This window comes from Gymnogyps californianus, chromosome 12, assembly GCF_018139145.2.
Source record: "Gymnogyps californianus isolate 813 chromosome 12, ASM1813914v2, whole genome shotgun sequence".
Taxonomy (NCBI): domain Eukaryota; kingdom Metazoa; phylum Chordata; class Aves; order Accipitriformes; family Cathartidae; genus Gymnogyps; species Gymnogyps californianus.
In genome coordinates, this window is record NC_059482.1 from 21,984,022 (window position 1) to 22,003,141 (window position 19,120).

Sequence of the window (19,120 nt, forward strand, 5' to 3'; positions counted from 1 at the left end):
CAGGTCAGCCTGGAGCTGCTGAAAGCAAGGTGTTAACCCCCTCTGCGTCTGTTTCACCCGATCTGGCCACCCCTCAGATGAGACAAAACGCATCCAGGAACTAACAGTGGGGATTTAATGGGAGCACGGGCAGATTGACATCAGGGAGAGAGGAATCCTTCCTGCTAGGGCCAGGACAGCCCATCATCCCCAACCTCTGAGACGTTAGGAAAAAATATCTCAGCCTGTCTCCTGGTTTCTGAGCCTGCTAGGGACACAGCTTCACACCGCTTCCCACACCCGCCTCCCAAAATAGAGGAGCTAGAAATCACACCGCTGCTGCAAACTACATGTGAAGATTCACGCGGGATGACGTGACCCTGCCGGCTCAGGCTGTGCGAGAGCCATCAACATCAGGACGGTCACCCCGAACCTGCAGCGCCGCAACGGGAGTGCCCGAGCTCCCCGCGGCCCCTGCCAGCACCAGGGACACGTGCCAGAAGCCACCACCCCTTCCCATTAAACGCAAGAGTTTTAACGGTGCTGAGCCTGCCTCCCTACTGCACGGCACCCACGTGCGGAGCATCCTTGCCCAGACCCCCAGGGACCAGATGCTGGTGCACCCGTTCAGCACAGCCACAGCACCAGGTGAAAACAAGCCTCTCAACAAAGCACGAGTTCTTTTTAGGTTATAACAGGGCAAAGCACCCAAGAGCGCATGCCCATGAGGCACCTAAACAGGCTTACAGACCCCTACGATGCACTTGTATTTCTCCTTCAGGCCACCAGATGCATATTAAAAAGGCACTTTGGAACAAGCCACAGACAGCTCAAAGGTGTTTGCAACTGGAAACAAAATGATACAATATAGGAGCAAACCAAAAACCTTCCCAGTGCACCGTGTGGGAACACTGGGCTTGAGCTGGGCCACCTGGCAAGCAGCTGAGGAAGGAGATAGTGATGGTTTGCCCTCATCAACAGCAACTATTAAACTGCATTTCGTCCAAACAGCCCTGAAGCCTATTTCTTTGCTAGGATAAATTCCCCTCCTGAGCTAAGGTTTGTGTATTTACTGAACCACCCATTGAAGTTCAGACCGGGCAGTGGAGAGGCAGAGAAGAGAAGCAACATCACTGCTGTGAGATCCGATGCCTCCAACTTCTGTTGCGCACACGCTGGAAATGATTAAGCTGGATGCGGCGTTGATCTGAACGCAGTGAGCGGTCCTGGGGACGTCCCACTGTGACCAAGTATTAACTAACTTGAAGTTAATATGCGGTTTTAACGGGCACTTAAGAGTCAAAAAAAAAATGTCAGTTTTGAGAGACGAGGGAGAATTTTGATTTCTTGTTTGAAAGCAGAAATCGTGTAGGAATGGATGCAGGGATGTTATTACTGAAAACAGTGAAGTATCTCACGTTCCTGGGGCAGCAACCAAAGCTGTCCAGCACCTTTCAGCAGGAGCCACAGGACTTGATTTTTGGGTGCACCAAGAGTCCTCGGGGCTCCTGCTGAAGCCCACAGACCTCAACTGTACCATCGCTTTCGACGAGAAGAGTCAGAGGAGGGTCTGAGGCCCCTCAAGCTCCGCCTGACACGGCTCATGCCTCTCCCAGAGTATTTCCACAGGATGCGGCTGGTCCAGTTTTGCAGGGCGCAGGCGGTAAAGCTCCTCAGCCACCTTGGTCCAACCTAAGGTGGATCAGGGCCAGCCACCACCGGCACTGCAGGCACAGCGGGTCTTTGCAGAGCTCATCCTTCGGCAGCAGTACTTTCCTCTCCTGACAAGTTACAGCCCTGGAAGAAGTCTCCACTGACTTTACTGGAGTTATTCTGACTTTTACTGATTTTACAGACAGCAAAACATTACCCATTACGTCCTCTCCTTCCTCATGCTTTCCACATCAGCCAGGTGACTTATAAGCATCAGGCGAGGCGGTAGGAAGCTCCTGATTCTCTGACAGAAAAATGCTTCTCAATCAGACTCTGGCCAAAGGTCCCTCTGAACCAATCTGTATCTCTAATGATAAATACAATTTGTAGTCTTTGTTCAAAATTAAACAAGCCCCAACAGCTGTAATTTGGAGATGCTATTTAAAGTAATCAGCACCAATTACAATCTTACCAGCTACTTCAAAAATTGGCTCTGCAAACAGACGACCGTATTTGACTCCCATAACTGAGAGCAAAGGAGGAGAGATGTGCTCCAGCCGTCTTTGTGGCAGGGATCTGGACATTCACCATTTTAAGATGTCTTCATGGGGGCAAGCGCTGAGAGCTTGGAAATACGAAGGGTATGGCTGCAAAGGTTAAAAATATGAGGAAGCGGTGGGGAGCCAAAGAACTGGTTGAGCATAACCAGTTGAGAGCAGCAGGCTGCTCCTGGGTGCGTTAGACAGGCAAGCAGAAGGCTCCCAGCCATGGGAAGAGAGACATTCGCAATCTATCCTCTCCTTCGGGTAAAGGCTGCAGGAGACCAAAGCTGGATCTCAACAAGTTTGTGAAAGGGATGAACAGGACACAGCCTGAGGTGGTAGGGAGCGGACTGGGTGCGCTTGGCAGGCCAGCTTCACCCTACAAGAAGTCAAAAAGCAGCTCAGGCCTGAGCTGAGGCATCCTGGGGGTTGAGGACCAGCACGTACCTGGGGGCTCTGCCCAGGCACCCCTGCGCTCCGGGTGCCCTGTTGCACCCCACAGCAGCATGCAAAGACCTCGCAATCCCTGGAGTACAAGGGCTTGCAGCTACGCTGTAGGAAAACTGAACCTGGAGGACAAGGTCACAGCATGGCTGCTGGCCTCTCTGCCCACCAGCTAGCATCACCATCCTTCCACGGTGCCAAGAGCAGAGCGAGGAAAAGGAGGGAGATGAAGTGATGGAGCATGTCCTGAAGTCCTCATCTAGAAGGAAACGTCCCTGCTCATCTCGACCGCTTCTGCTGAACCCCAGAAGGTGTCTCCACCGGCCCGTGCTGATGCAGGCTGCCCGGCACATCCTGGGTGGGCAGCAATGCCACAGCCCAGCGGACCCTCCCAACAGGACTCTGCGGCGGGTCACTGTGGGGAAAGGCAGGAGAAGGTAGAGCAACAAAGATAACAAACACTGAACAAAAAACAAACCAAAAAAGCTCCAGTTTAATATACTTCCTAGGGTTGCATCCCAAAATAAATCAGACACTGAAGCTCCACCCCTGCTGAGTACGCCGGCATCGCCATCCATCCCCTGTCCAGAAGGAGCAGGGCTCCTCACACCGGCAGAAATCACAGATTTAGGGCTGTGCATGGCTCTTACCCTGTGTAAAAGGCGAGTTAACATCGCTGCTGAGTTATTATTAAAGGTCACTCACATAGTACAACATAATTAGCCCCTGCTTTACCGAGAGCAAGGCAGACATACTCCCGGGAAAAGTGCTCACAGTCCAATGGTCCCACTGAGCTCCTGGGGACGGGGCGAGGGACAACCAGACAGGATTGGCCTGGTCCAGGTGACACCAGGGACAGCCGGGGACAAGTGGGGGGGTGATGGAGGCAAGCGGGTGAGGGAGAGGTGACAGTTACCATCGAAGAGGAAGCAAGCAAAGCAAGCTCACAGTTGGAAAGGTTTCCTGCGGAGGAGAAAGATGACTCCCCCGAGGGCAGAGAAGCTGAAAAGGCGGCATGAATCGAGTTAGGCACTCTCAAAAATGCGTGGCATGCCAGCTGGCCCAGAAGGACCCTTGGGGTGCCCGACCCCCTGGGGACTCCTGCCTCCCTCTGCTACGTGAAGCGGATGGTGGGGAATAAATCAAACCTTCTCGCAGCATCCCACACCACTAACTCTGGGGCGGGCATCTCTTTGGACTGCCCCGCTCTTTGCAGAGCCCCCATTAAATCTCCCTGTGAGCTGAAGTCCTCTCCAAGCTGCTGTGCTGTAGAGAGCTAAAGTTTTCCCCTCTCTTTGCCCCTGGCTGCCTCCCTGTCCGAGTCAGGAGATAAACATTTATGGTAATACATCCCTAATATCCCAAAGTCCTCACCTGGGCTGTTTGGACACAGGGTCCATACTCTCTTAACCCAATCACTACTTGTTCTCTGAGCTGGCAAAGACAATCCACTTGCTTCTGCGAGCAGCGCGGCAATCTGTCAGAGCTCAAGGATCATCTGGACGATGCTCTTAGTCATATGATTTAGTTTTAGGTAGTCCTGCGAGGAGCAGGGAGTTGGACTCGGTGATCCTGACGGGTCCCTTCCAACTTGAGATATTCTATGATTCTATGAATCAATGCTCCTGCAGAGCTACAAGGGCAGTAGGAACGGCAGTTCTTCACACTGTGGCTGTTTTCAGGGATGAAGAGCTGGGCCAGCTGGACGAGAGATGATTTTTGTTTAACAGGGTTATTTAACAGAGCCTATCACAGCACGGAGTGGCTCCTCACCTAGAGCACACTGAGCTGGTGGCTGTGGGCAAAGAAGCCATTGGCAAAGAAACCACTGGGGAACCAAAATGTTGGCTTTGGCCACCTGGCTTTTAGAGGAACAGCAAGCATTGCTTCTGCTCCATGCTGGGACAATCTCCTGCCTCCTCAGCGATACAACAGGAAAACAAAGCACTGACACATGCCGGGCAGATCCCACCCTTTCTGAAAAAGAAATACGTGATGATGTTTTGGGAAACGATCTCCCTGACTGGTATTCTCCTCATCTGCCTTAAACCGGCCAGTAAGCAGCAAGGGATCTGAAACCCACCCAGAACTCATGCTGTCCACCCACCATCCCACTATCAGCCTCTTGAGGGGACAGAGTGGCTGTACAGAAGGACGAGCACCAGTTTCACCATCTTGTGAGAGTCCAGCCTCACACAGGACGTAATTCCCGTTCTCTGGAAGGGTTTTTGCTGCGAATCCCTGTCTCAGCAGCAGCCAGCTCCGGGCTGAAGACGGGACTGGCAGGGAGCTGAGCTCTCCATCACCTCTGCGCTAGGAAGGGCCTTGGACTAGAAGGAATCAGCAGAAAAATCCCCAGTGCAGATTTATACCCTCAAACATACGAGGATTTGATACCTAGATTCAAATTGGGCTTGAGCCCCTTTCTCCTAAAGTTTTAAGATTTCTCAGCCACCCTGTGAAGACAAGTCCAAGACAGGGAAGCACCAGGAAAGAGCACAGCGATCCTGGAAACAGCACTCTTGGGTAGAGCGATGCCAGTGGGTTCAGATGGATGTTCCCTTAAGGAAAGCTGTTTAACGCACAGCCTGCAGGAAGCAGGAAAAGCGTAATGGGTGAGAAACACACACAACAAGTGTGATCGAGAAATTAAGAGAAACGAGGTCTGGAAAATTATGTCACCTTACTGATCATTGTCACACGCAGTGACAGCAGGTCAGCAACTAAACAGGAGTAAATAGCCTATTCTGCCACCCGGATTTCATCTGATGGCTCCCCTACTCAGTGCTCTGCCAGAGAGACAAAGTGGAAGCAACAGCAGCGGTTCCTGAATTGATGCTCTCGCTCTGCCTCAGCAAGGCTATGACAGTGAGCTGTTCCCATTAAAAAAAAAGAAAAAAATCAACATTTTGTTTCATAAACAGCAAAGCTCTGCAGAGACAGGCCTCGAGCAGCAGCCTCCCGCCCAGAGGGAATTAAAGCACAAGCCATTCAGGCAGCGCAGGCGTAATGACATTTATAGGGAGAAGGACGCCGTTTAGCAGTGCAAACGTACCTTGGGTAATGAAGATGTTCAGAAAGCAAAGAGAGAAATCGGCTGCTCCCCAGGTTTGCTAGCTGAACGTTGCTGGCAGAGCAAGAAGTCACCTTTCAGCCAACGTTTGCTGACCGGCTATAAAACCAGAAGGCAACCCCCATCCAACCACAGCCTACTCGGGGTGTGGATGACACATGGACATCTCCCATGCTTTGTTCTGATGGCACAGGACAAAGCCAGGGAGACAGTCAGCTGCCTGACAGCACCTTGGGTGGGACGTGCAGTGCTTTTCACCCAAGCAATGCTTTCTCCTTTGCCTCCCCTACCCTCAATCCGCTCCTCCAACACTCTGGGGCTGCTCCCCAGTCCGCCGAGGCGAATGACAGCTCTCAGGGTCTGTCACCCTTGTGCAAAGGAGGAGGCTGAGCCTCAGAAAACCCAAGTGTAACAGTTAAAGCTATTCCCATGCAGCCGTTCTGGGCTCCAACCTCCGTTGCAATGGCCCGGGTAGAAGTCCTCCAGGCATGTGACAGCGTAACCGGTGGTCAGAAGCCCTGGGGCAACAGAAGCTGTCTCAAACCTACAGTCATGCCCCCACGAGCTCAACCAGAAGGTGCCATGCCCAGGCCTGGGGCAGGCTGGCTGACTTGCCAGCAAGCGAGCTGGGAAAAGAGCAGCACCATGCTGGAAGAGGCACAGAGATGGAGGGCGCATGGTGACGGTCACCATGCTGAAGGTGAAGGTGGAGAAGAAAGCAGCTTGCAGACATGTTGCAAATAGGAAATCATCACCCCCCAATCTTTGTCCTGATAAAGGATCACTGTACCACACCTAGTATCCGGGTTTATGTCTCTAATATAGACTTGGTAACAACATATGCTCGCTTACGCCTGGCTCCAAACCCCTCCTTGGCAATCATTTCATTTACTTTTCATTCTGTCTGGGTGGAACAGGTAGCAAATTTCCAACTCTCCCTTGCTTCAGCTCCCCACTGTCTCTGTCCACGAGTACAGAGCCTCTCCATAAGCCGTTCACGGCAGCCAGACTGCCACCCCAGAGGTGATGCCTGCCCGGCACCCAGCCCTCGCTCCAAGAGACTCCATCTCCGAGAAGTAAGAGGCCACTTCTCTGTTACACCAAGCAAATCGCTTCTCTGCTGCTGCCAAACCACATGCAGCTGAAGGACACATTCAGCAGCACATTTTCATCACGACTCAGCCCTCCTTTTCTAAGTTACCCACGGGATTTAAGCAGGGAAAGTAGCACCCACGGGGCTACCAAAGCCCAAAACGTACCGCCCCAAGGAGCTGATAGCACTGGGGGGGTGAGAAGGGGGTATGGTCTACTGTCACTCATCTGAGACTCCCCAGCATCAGGGGCACAGTGGATGTATGCATTTCCGATGTATGTTCTCGCTGCTGATGTTGCTACCTCTCCCCTCTGGTAGCTGACAGAGCGCTGCTGTCAGATTTTTGCCTTGCACTGTTTTTCACTGTCCGCATTTTCCATTTCTTCCTTGTTATAAAAACAACAAAGCAAAAAAACCATCAAATATAACACAGAATTGGGGGGGGGTTGTCAGTAACAAGGCTGGGATCTGCCTCGCAGGGTCCCTGCAGTGCAGCCTGCCAGGGGACACGGAAGGAGAGAGGGCAGAAGCATGAGAAATTACTAATGCTACAGGAAGACCCACTTGGGAGGAGAAAGGCTCCCGGTTTGTTCAAAACAAATTGGCCAAGAAAATCCGGGATGGAAAGGAGAGAGTCATTTTCTACATGTTTAGCTCAACAAACCCTTTCCCCAAAGAATCTACTGGCAACTCATTACGCTGGATTTGTAGCCAAGAAGTTCCCACTCTCCAGAGACATCAGCTCAACACACGGAGGAGGTTTGACACGTACCACAGAGGTGCAGAGCTCCCTGCTGATCCATCCTGGCACACAGACCGCTCGGCGTGTGTTAGCTTTATCCCAGGGAGGGAACATGTCTCGCATGAAGGGGACAAAGAGGTGATGCAGGAACAGCAATGCTCAAAGTAAATGACGAGGCACAGATCCTTAATTAAGGATAAAAACTTCAGAGAATAGCTAAGTTTGGGGATGAGCCTTTGGCAGCCTTTGTCACAGGTCTCTAAGAAAATCCTTGTATATCCTTGGGATTTAATGTCTCCCTTTCGATGGGAATCCCAAACAGAGCTGAGGAGCTGGATACTGCCCTTAGAAAGGGGGACAAATCAGTCTTTCAAGAAGAAACCTTTAAGGTAAGAAATATGATAAAATGTTTGAATTTGACTCCAGATCTACTATCTCCTGCTGGGTGATTCTGGAGATCCATTCCAACACCGCAGAAAACATCTTGGTACAAAGGCTTAACTCTGCTTTGAGCTATCAAAGGTCCAAGGGGCGAGGAGAGCTTATTCTCAGTCTGTCTCTAACCACGTAGATCTAGAAGAGTAACCACAAAAGATTTATGGCTCAGCAGTGTCAGAGAAGGGGCATGGGTTGGCATGAGTTGGGCATGTCCAACCACACAGCAAAGGTTGGACTGTGTTGCTTATATGATCGCTCTGCTCAAAGTGGCAGCAGTGACTAAAAAGTAAGGAGGACAAAATGGGTTGAACAGTTAGAAGGAAAAAAAAAAGATCTAAGCACACAGAGTCTTGTCCATGCAGAGAAACAACATTTTTCTCTCTTGGCCAAAATAAATGTGTGTGTCTGATGCTGGGAGTCTCTGATGATCGGCTGCAGCAAGGTTAGATGTATGGATGGTTAAATTCTATTGATCTCACCTTCATGAGACCTGATGTTTGATTCCCTCGATGTCAGACTGAGTTAGTTTGATCTGATAATTTAGAATACCAACAGTGCTTAATGTGGACCAGAAATAATATCTGACATGCTGCCCTTCTGCCGGGCTCTTAATGAGCAATTTGAGGTGTTAATAGCTTGGAGACCATCTTCATTTCCAGCTCTGCCACTGAGAATCACATGGTGTCTGCTGAGGGACCCGGAGAGAGTACATTACTGCTTAATTAACATGCAGAGCAGAAAAGGGAGCTGTCGTAACGTCCACAGCGCTAACGAGCCAGCAAAGGGGCTATGCCAAACCCTTCAGAGCAGAGGCTGCTATCCTGCCAGATGCTCAGGACCCTCAACTGCTGCAGAGTTGGATGACTCAGCATCTGCTGGAAGAACGAGCACCTGCAGGCTCAGGTCCAGCAAAGCCAATTTAGGTGGAGATGGGGTAATTAAAAGCTGAAAACTGATTCAGCATTCACATTTCCAAAACCCTAAATTGGTTCTAAAAAAAAAAAAAAAAAAGAGTCAAGATAAACAGGCAACTGGCCAACAAGTGGCCCCAGAGGAAATTAATTCCACACAGGCTTCGCTGTAATGTGCTTGTTTCCCTGTTATTATAAAATGTATGCATTGTTCTATCATCAAAATTAGATTTTTCCCTTTAGCTTGTAATTAAACTCTAATCTAATTTACGAGGAGATGACAGGGGCCTCCAAGCAGAGCTTACAGCCCTGCTCCTCCTTCCCTGCCCACCTCCCTCCACCGGCTTTTCCAGACTTTCCTCTGCATTTTAGGGTCTGTTCTTGAAGGTGCCGTGCATCAAGAAGGGCCACACTAAAGACCTGTTGTTACTTGGTAAGACCCAGCTGTGAATGGGCTATCCCAGTGCCCAGGTCTTCTCCCGCAGGCCCTCCTCATAGCCGTAGCTAATTCCCAGTTCCCAATAGGTCATCTCCTCTGAGCCAGATCCCAAATCCCTAAACAAAACTGTTTCTTGATGATCTCTTATTATTTGTAATAGCAGCACTTCAATGCACAATGGTTAACTTTGCTCGGTTTCCTAGGGCATTATGGAAAAACCATTTGCTCCTGTAATTAAAACTGCCCAGACTAGACTTTTGTACTATGTAGAGAGGCCACAGCGGGAGGAACTGCTAGAAATGTGTTTATAGATGTGCTCCAGCACAACTGCAAGACTGCTTTTGGGCTTGGAAGCCAGAGACCGGCGCTCGATGGCCCTGCTTCCCAGCGACGTTCAGACAAGTGCTCCCACCAACATCTACAGCTGTACCTAAAGCCGCAGCAGAACCTGCCGTTTCGCTGTAAAACACTAAATAGCCATTTTGTGAATGCGACATGCAGTTTAACAGATGAAAACTCACTTCACCAACATGGTGTTTGCCTCAAGCCACAAAGGTCTGAGAAAGCAGCTTTCCACACCAGTTTTCCTTCCCAGGGGAACCAGTATGGGGGCTACAGCAAAGCAGCAGCAAGAGACTGGGACAGCAGCGTATCGTTCTGGTGGCAGTGCCTGTGTAGGTTCTTAGCATGAAATGACAACAAATAGGGTTGGCAGGGAAGGAAAAGAGGTCATTTTATATATCTGCTTGCCCCAGCGCCTAAGCATGGCTTTGTAGCTCCAGAGATAAAGCAGGACTCTAGGTTATGGGCTATGTGAAAAGTGTTGGTAGTGTCTTACAGTCCCAGCTTGGCCAGAGAACATTGTCTCCTTCCCAGCATCAAACTGGTGGAGATCACCTATTCCCTGAGCATCCAGCCTGACCATGGCTGGTAGGCGTTATTTCCACAAGGGAAAGCTGAAAGCAATTTGTCAGATCCCAGGCAAACAGCCTTGGTCTTTGCAAAGTACAAACAGGACACCAAGAAGAAAGGCTTCAAGGAGAGGACAAAGGTGCACATACCTCATCTGGTTCGTGTGGCTGTCCATCAGGAACGACCAGTGGTACTGGACAAGAAGCGGGCTGCAGTTGGTCATCTCAATGTAACGCACATCTTCGGTGTCATTCAAGATGCAGCCAAAGTCCAGGGCCATGGTCTGGATACGAAGATTCGGAAAGTAGACTTCTCCCCGAATGGTGACCTGCTCCTCATGAGGATGCTCAAGAAATTGTATCTTCAGAGCCTTCTCTACTACCCGGATACTCAAATCCTCTTCATAAGCAGGGTTAAATCTGATGGAGAGATGAAGTTCCTCCCCTATCTCCAGCTTCATGGGCTGCAAGGAGATGAAGAGTATTAACCACCAGTGTGATGAAGTCCCAAGGTCTGACAGCATGAAACGTGTAAATGTTCAAAGTGTGACCCCAACGCAGGCTTCTCAGTTCATCCTTCATTTTCTTCACAGTGTGCGCCTGACTGCAAGCGCCACAACGCTCTTGTCTGAGACTCTCTCAGGCTCACGTCTCTGTGCTCTGCATCAATACAACAGGGAAATAAATATTGTTCTACTGAATTCTGGACCCACAAAAGCTATATGTTAAATACACAGCCAAATCAGCACCTGGCAGGCCAGGGCCTTTTGCCCTTACTCTAGAGAAACTCCTTTATCCTTACAGCACAAGTGACATGGCATTGCAGCCTCACCCTTGCAGGGGCTAGTCACTGGCACAGCACAGAAGTGGTGGCCATGCCTACAACACCACGTGTTTAGCAGTGTCCATGTCCAACATCTTCCACCGACAACGGGGCAGGCGCCAGGCAGAGGCTGGAGAGGCATCCTCAGCCTTCCTGAAAGCAGGGTTGCCCTTGAAGAGAGCAAGCTGCTCTTGAGGTTATCCGAGAAAGGCTGCTGGAGAGCTGGGATGGCTTCCAAGAGACACCTTTACTACATGGCTTGCCCACACCTAGTTGCCTGCTCCCCTCTCCTCCCGTCTTAGAGCCAGGATGTATTTCCCCAATTCAGATGATACTTCGTTTCCTTCAGCACCTCGTTTCGAATCTGATTTACTTCAGGCCAGTCTAATGCTGACTCTACAAAATAAACTTCTCTGCTAGAGGACCTCCCAACAGAAACGTACCACCACTCTCCTCCCTCTCCAAACTCCACCAGCAGGAAGGTCCACGCCTGCTCACCTGAACATCTGCAGAGAGCGGCTGCCGGTCTGCATCGCAGATTAAGAAGGGTTGCTCTAAGGCCAGGATAACACTGAGTGGCAGGGAGGAGATGTTTTTTACAGAAAGAGGCTTGTACTGAAGAGTTAGGACATCACTGGGTTGCTACAGAAACAGGAGACAAGGAAAAAACAACGTGAAGTGGCCATGGATGTCCTTCCCCTTCCGAAGCATTTCAAATTTTTCAACCCCAAAAGTGCATACATCTATTTACTTTTTTTTTAGTTTCTACCCCTCTAGAAGGTTTTTCTCCAAGTATATCAGATGCTTTTCATGTTTAGAAACCACAGCATCCCCAGGGGACAGGGAAACAGTCTCACATACAGATGAGGGAATAGGACCCCAAGAGGAGGCAGCTACTTGAACAAGATCAAACCCAGACCGTTTGTCTCCAGTTTTGTCTCCTCTCTTGGGCAGAATGGCACAAGATGATTTTCACTTACATACAGTAATTTCTTACAACCTTATCGACTCTGGTAGCTTCATAAAAGCAGTGATGTTAGTCAAAGGAGAAAAGTAAGCAGGATTTGGCCTGTAGCCGAGAGCCTGCAGTAGCCTAAGGTTAGCTTTGAACATTTACATGCTCATACAGCCAGCTAGAAACCTCAACAGTTCAGTTGCAACGTGTCTCCTGCTGCCCCTGCTACAGTGACAAGGTGTCTGTAGCCTCAAAGCTAAGCTCAGCCTAAGCTATTTTTTCCTGCTTATGCATTGCTCTGGGCTTCCTGTATGGTTTATATAAACTAGACAGTGTTTGGGAAACTAGTTCTGGATGTCTTGATATCAAACAGCTGCAGTGTCGTAGCACTCGATAAATTGGAGCGTGTGGCATCAAGCAGACCACAGGCAGACATCAGGGATAGCTAAAAAGCTTCTAATTAAATCTGAACTGCCTGCTCACAGGATTTTGTGCTTCTCTGGAAGCCTGGGAACCAGAGGAGAGACCTGAAAACACAGAAACCGAATAATGAAATATCTTCTCTTTTTCAGACACCTCGCCAGAGAGGGAAAAATGATGCAGGAGTCGGGATCCAGAGACCAAAGGTCACCTGCTTTGCGTTGGTGTTACCATCACTGCAGCTGAAGGACGTCTGTGGGTCCTTTGAAGAAGGTGAGGCTTGGGGAAACGCAAAGAGCTTGCATCCATACCAACAGCAGAGAAGGCAAAGAGAGACAAGAGATGACGTTTTTTCCTCATCAGCCTGAGGAGCTGACAGGAATTTCAGTTTTTCTCAGCTTCCCTATGCGATCAGTGTTCAGACATCACCGTGCCTTGGAGGATCCTCAAAACCCTCCCTTGATACTGAGTACAGAAACTGGTGTCTCTCTAGAAGCTGCCATGATCTCCCCCTCAGCGGAGCAGCTGTAATCTCAATTTTACTTCAGTGAAGTTAAACAGTAGTCCCATCTCTAAAAACATCCTGACTTACTTTACAAAGCACCTCAGGAAGGGCGAGGAGGGGGTTTGGCATCGCTCAGCCGCAGCGATCTGCTCTCCCACCCGCAGCCCCAGCACAGGAGGCGGCTGTGCGAAGCCCACGCTGTTCTCGTGGGTCCTACACATCTCACCCTGTGCCCTTGGCTCAGCAGCTCAATTCTGTCTCCACATCAAGAGCAGCAGAACAGAGCTGGTGAGACTGTCCCCAACCCCAGAGGAGTGAAATAGTGATCTCAGCGTTAATAGCAAAAGCTTGGTCCGGCTCACATCAATAGCCAAAGCACCACGGACTTGGAGAAGCTGTTTAACTTCCTCCTTTGACCACAAGCACACACACCCCGCAGGCTTTCAGTCATCAGCCACACTATTAAATGCCAGGATGCAATCCAAGAGACTTACCTTCTCCACCCGGAAACTGATTTCTCTGGAGGACACTTGCAGAACGGGAGCAACAAACTCGCACGTGACATCCACGTGCATTATCTGTGCCTTCCCTGCCTTGCTCCCCACGATGGCGTGACACAGCAGCCGCTCCTTCACTACCTGCGTGCAAGAGTCACACGTCACCCAGCGGGTGCTAGCAGGGCGTCCAGAAAACACACCGCATTTGCTAGCCGCCCAACCATGGACCGTATTACTGCCATAAAGTTACAGTCACTGGTCTCCTCAATAGCCCCCTTTTCTTTTTATGCTGCATCCTATTTATTCCGCACTCACACGTCCGTAATGCTACGCCCTAATATCCACAAAAGGCACTTGTGAGTCATGTGCTGCCTACAAGTGGAATAATCCCTGCCCCAAATGATTATTGCTTTGATTTGTCCCATTGCCAAGCATAATGCTTCCACAAAGCTGTAGGAACTGACCAAAAAAAAGATATAACTATATTAAGGGAAAGAGGTGATAGAAGGGCCAGTGCTAGCAAATCCTCCCTTGGAAGCTTAGTGGGAAAGATCCATGGGAAAAACCCAAATAGCCAGCCTGCCTTCAGGTAAAGCGGGGCTCACTCATTCCTAGGATGTACTGTGCCCTCCTAGAGCTGGTTTTAAAAGAAACCTCCCCAGGAAAGAGATGTCTTGCACTTCACGTGAAAACCCTCTGCTTAAGCTGGATGCTCTTACATTCAAGACTTTTTCGTGATTTCTCATGGTTTCACTGCCGCAAATTCCTCCCTTCATTTCTCACTCTTCCCTCTGATACAACACCACAACCCAACTCCTCCTCAGAGCCTACAGACTTCAAAATCATCTGTGTTGCACGTGCAATGCAGGGAGTTGGCCTTCTGACCAACCTGAAGAGTATTAAGTTCTCAAGACCCAAGGAAGGCGGAAAGCCCACTCCCAGGGTCGTGGCTTTGACTGCAGGAGCCAGGTAGCCACAGCTGAGCTGACAGATGCCCTTTCGCTTTCCAGGCAAGACAGCCTCACCAGCACCCTGATCACTTTATTTCCTTTCTGGTAACTTTTTCCCCTCTTCAGCAAAACTTTTGGGCTCAGAACTGCACAGGACAGTCCCATCGCAGTCAACTAGGCGAGTAATCAAGTCTTCCTCAAGCTACCACTGAGGCAACCCTTTAAAACACCTTTCAAAACCCTAATAACAGCAGGAGCTTAATGCAGATTTATTCCACATTCGCTTAAACATCTGTGCCCAGTGGTCCTGGAGCCAGGGAATGCAGACCAGGGTTAGCTGGCAGCTTCTCTGCAGAGTTGGATTTCCCCTGGAAAGAAGGGTCCAGGGAGGAGAACAGCCAGCGACCCTGCTGAACTCTCCCCGTCAGAGCTGCCATCCAAGGGTGCTGCAAGACCTGGCTGCCCTTGGGACACCGGGGCTGGGTGAGAGACTGGGGCGAGCTGTTACGGAAATATTGGCAAAAGTCAAGCTGTCAATTATAATGATCCCTGGGAACAGTTTCCCATGTGGATGAACGTCACTCTGATCATTAGAGCTGACACACTGTGTTCATTTTTCTCTGCCAGGACTCAGCGCTAGACAAGCCTTCTTGCCCATGTTTGTCTAACAGAGGAAAAATGATGCTGCTCCCAGACACTCCCTCCCTTCACAAGTCTTTTGTTTTACTCCCTGCTTCCCCCAGATATATTACTTGGCATTTTTTTTATTTGCTTTCTGCCTGTGCTCCTCGTCTAAGTGTAACTTATTTTCTCTGCCCTTCCTTTCTGCCTCAGCACACGACACCTTGCAACTTGCTGTCTGCCCCTGAAGCAGCAACATTTCCTTCAGCCCGTATTTTGGCATCAGTGAGTTGGGTTTACGGTAGCTATGGAAACACGAAAAAACCTTAGCAACTGATGGTGGCCAGCAAGGAAAGCAACTGGCGCTGCCATAGTAACTTGCGGCGTTAAAACAGTTTCTTGAAAGCACTTGCTCATTTTTTCTCAGGCAAATGTCAAGGGGCTGCGGAAGAAGTCCCAGTGGAGGTGATCGGATGGGGAAGGCTCAGCCCTCGTGGGGGACCTTTACCTGGGGAGTGCTGGAGGAACCTTCCAGCATCATCTCCATAGTCTTGCCCGGCATCAGCTCCATCCTCAGTGGTCGAAGCTTAAACACAGGGCAGGCAGGTTTGGGGCTCTGGGAGGAATCTTTGCCCTTGGTGTTACTGACGGCAGGGAGACGATCACGCTGGCGAAATGGGGTGAAACCTTCCGTCGTCCAGTAGAGCTGATGGGTGCGACGTCCTTTGTTTGTTATCTTGAAGCGGTAACTGCAGGAATCCAGGCTAAAAGAGAAGCAGAGATGGAAAATGTCATGGGAGCTGCTATTTCCCAGCAGTCACCCACCTTCAGCGCCCCAATGGCATTACCTGACTGCACACTCAGCAAAAAAACCACCTCCAAAAAGGCTGACCTAGCTCAAAGCTTCAGCAGAAGCCAGACCTTGGTTGCCCCTAAGTTCATCACCATCCAGCAGCTGGTCTGTTAGCGTACAGCAAGGAAAAGCTTCATGAAGATCATCATCTCCATTGCTGCAGACAGAGCATCACCAGCCTTTGGTGCTTAATACTCGGGAGTGTTTTTTCCAAGGTGCTTCCTGCAGGTCTCACTGCATCAGACACTAGGCTGGCCTGTCCTGGCTGCACGCAGATGGAGGAACAGCTTCACTGCCATTTCACCTTCCCCTTGGGAGCGGCTGCCTCAGATGGCTTCCTCTGAAGATGCTATCGGGGAGCTGCAGGGTATATAGACTCATCTGGGCACCACTTGCCTTGCTGGTGGGGCCCCTGCCCTGGCACCCATGTTATCCCCCTCATCCTCCCATCCCTCAGGGAGCATCCAACCCTCATCACCCCCAACATCTCACCCTTGGCCCAAACGGCGCAGCTGGTTTTGTGTTTTAGGAAGATAAATGCACTGTGAGAACATAGGATCAACAGAAGTTTCCCCGATACGAGCACGGCAGCAAGACCAGGTCTAGTTGCTGAGGGAATGGAGCAACAAGAGATGAATAACTAGAGCTACATATAAAACAAAATAAATAGTAAATGGAAATTGATTCCTTCATTTAAAGAAACACTAACTGCAAGCTAGTCTGGAGTAATTATTTTACCTTCTATAAATCTGAGCACGACCAGGAAATGAATTGTTCCTGGAACAGTTATTGTTTTTTTGAAAGGCACAGAATATGTGGCTTATAAAATGCATGTCTGCCACAAGCAGCTAAAGACAAACACAAAAGTGACAGTATAGAACAAACCAGTCTTTGAAACAGACTGTTAAAAAAAGATGTGCACAAGCTTAGTATGAAATGGTTTATCGTTGTGGACAGCAACAGATGAAAGCTTGGAGAAGCTCTGGGTAGATGCAGAACTTGTGGCTCTGGGAAAGCCCAACTCATCTGAGATGTTACCTGGGTCCCATCTCAGCTCACCTACCTGGTGGCAGCTCTGCAACGGCAACAACTCCAAACAGAGCCTGCAGGCAAAGACGTGAAGGGGGGCAGAACACAATGATGCGAATCACATTGACGATGTCCCCTCCACTGTGTAGCCAATTTGTGGCTGCACAGAGCACAGGACATGCCGGACAAGCACCTGCAGTGTCCCTGCTTATGTGGATGGCTTGTGGATGCATATTTAACCCCCCATATCTATCCTAAATGCTTAAGGTAGGATTAACCTGCTCTTTCTACCTCAAAACTTAGGTATTGGAGCACTGTGGATCCTCTTTGCAGCCAGGGAAAGGAACAGGCACCTCAAGAAGACTATTCTTCTCGTCCCAAGAGGTCTCCAACACAAGGCAAACAGCACTTCGAGAAGGCTTATTTTTCTCCTGTTTATAAGAACGTACCCGGCTTCAGACACATCCGTTAGGATCAGTGAATCCCCTCCTTCGAGCTAAGCTCTTTCAATTAACACTCTCAATTTATCCCGCCCAACCTCAGCCAACTTCTCCTCTCCCTTTCAGAGCTGGTCCTGCAGCCACCCTCGTTTGCCCGTGCCTCGGGCTGCCGCTGCGGCGTTGATGGAGGAGAAGGCAGGGAAAGCAGGCAGGAGAAACGAGGAAAGAGCGACTACGTCTAATAAAGAGCAGCTCGGCAGGGGAGCCGGGGAAGATGAGCGAACTGAGGGATGATACAGGGCAAAGACAAATTCTGCTGCTCCTCCAGGACTCCCGGGCAGAGGGGAAAAAAAACAGCACCATTAATTTAGTTGAGGACTTGCTAACAAGCTACCGCCAAGGTTTTCCGTTGTTGTTGAGATGATACTCCATAGTGAATGGAAAAGCAAGCAACGTTATTGCAAAGGGAAATATGTTTATACTTGCAATGTAGGATTTTCCAGCCAGAGGCTTCCAGGACCTGCTGTTTTCCTCCAAATCTTTATTTGATAAAGTGAGGAAATAAACGTATTATAACTGAAGACAATTCAGTGACAATTTAGCAACTGGTTTCCATTTCAGTAGCTTTTGAGGGTATCCAACAACTTTCAAATGGCCATAAAATGTTTCTAAAGGAATCCCTGTGGCTTCAGCAGAACAGAGCGAGGACCTTGAGCACTGAAGAAGAACTAGCCTGAAGGACTACAGCAAAACTCTGCCTTGCTGAGCCCACCAGAGAAGTGGGAGCTGAGAGATACCATACCTGAAGTGGGGTCCCAAGTTGAGCTCTGGAGCAAAGGGTTTGTCGGTGACAATCGTGGTGCCGATGCCGACAGCCCGGACGGGGATGACGTAGGTATGGCTGTTCTCTATGAACAGGGTCACCTCGTCCTTGAATTTCTCAGTGTCATCCAAGTTTGCTATGACAGCCACAGACACCTCGGTCTCGGGGGGATCACTCCTTTACTGGGTTCAATCCTCCAGCGCGAGCATTTACCAGCCTGTAAGACAAGCCAAACACCAATTTAGGATGGAAACCATGGACCCTGCTCTCTTGTGGGGTGCTGGAAAAGTAAGGACTAGAGATATGAGGGTAAAACACATAAAGGCTTAATTTTCCTAAATCTAAGCTACAGTGTCTGGAAAGAGCAACTATGCAGGAGCTTATACAATCTGTATTTTACCCTCCTTTAACAGACTCACATCATTAACCCAGTTTTGCCCAACCCAAGGGATGCTCATCCTCAGGAGAAGGTTATTCCCCCTCCAGTCTCTCTTTTGGAGTGCGCACCAAGGGAAGTTACTTTATCTCTCCTGGCTTCCCAACAACGGTGGCCGGGTTTGCATAAAGACTCAAGGCCAGAGGAAGCCAGGACTGCTCAAATCCCACCGCAGCAGCCGCATGGCTGGGGGATACTGCCGAGAGCCTGAAGAGTAACTCTGCAAAACCGGTTGATCAAAACCCCAACACCAAAAAGTCTTCTTTCCCCAAGAGTTAGGCAGTGCTGCTAAACAGTCCCTGAAGGACTGAAGCGCTCGGTTCCCACTGATCATTGAGCTGCAGCAAGGTGCCCCAGTGCCCTCTGCTTTGGAAAATTCAGCTATAAATGTTTACAGCAGGGCAGTAAAGCAATAAGCAGAAAGAAAACTGCAAGACACATGCCCTGTAGGCATGGCCCGGGCTTCCCAAGCATTCTCTTCCTCTTGTTTCTCATGGACCTCCCTCTACAGATGGGGCAATAAAGGTGCTGGACCCCCAGCCC

At 49.8% G+C, this 19,120-nt stretch overlaps 1 protein-coding gene across 1 annotated transcript in view; it reads right to left on the bottom strand.

The window, feature by feature from the left end:
* The window catches only part of HYDIN (HYDIN axonemal central pair apparatus protein), a 146,978-nt gene that overhangs the window by 55,096 nt on the left and 72,762 nt on the right, over positions 1-19,120 (bottom strand). Inside the window, 6 exon segments of the mRNA XM_050903888.1 lie at positions 10,376-10,689; positions 11,547-11,690; positions 13,423-13,566; positions 15,505-15,760; positions 18,121-18,313; positions 18,316-18,358. Of these exon segments, the coding sequence (XP_050759845.1) occupies positions 10,376-10,689; positions 11,547-11,690; positions 13,423-13,566; positions 15,505-15,760; positions 18,121-18,313; positions 18,316-18,358 (1,094 nt within the window).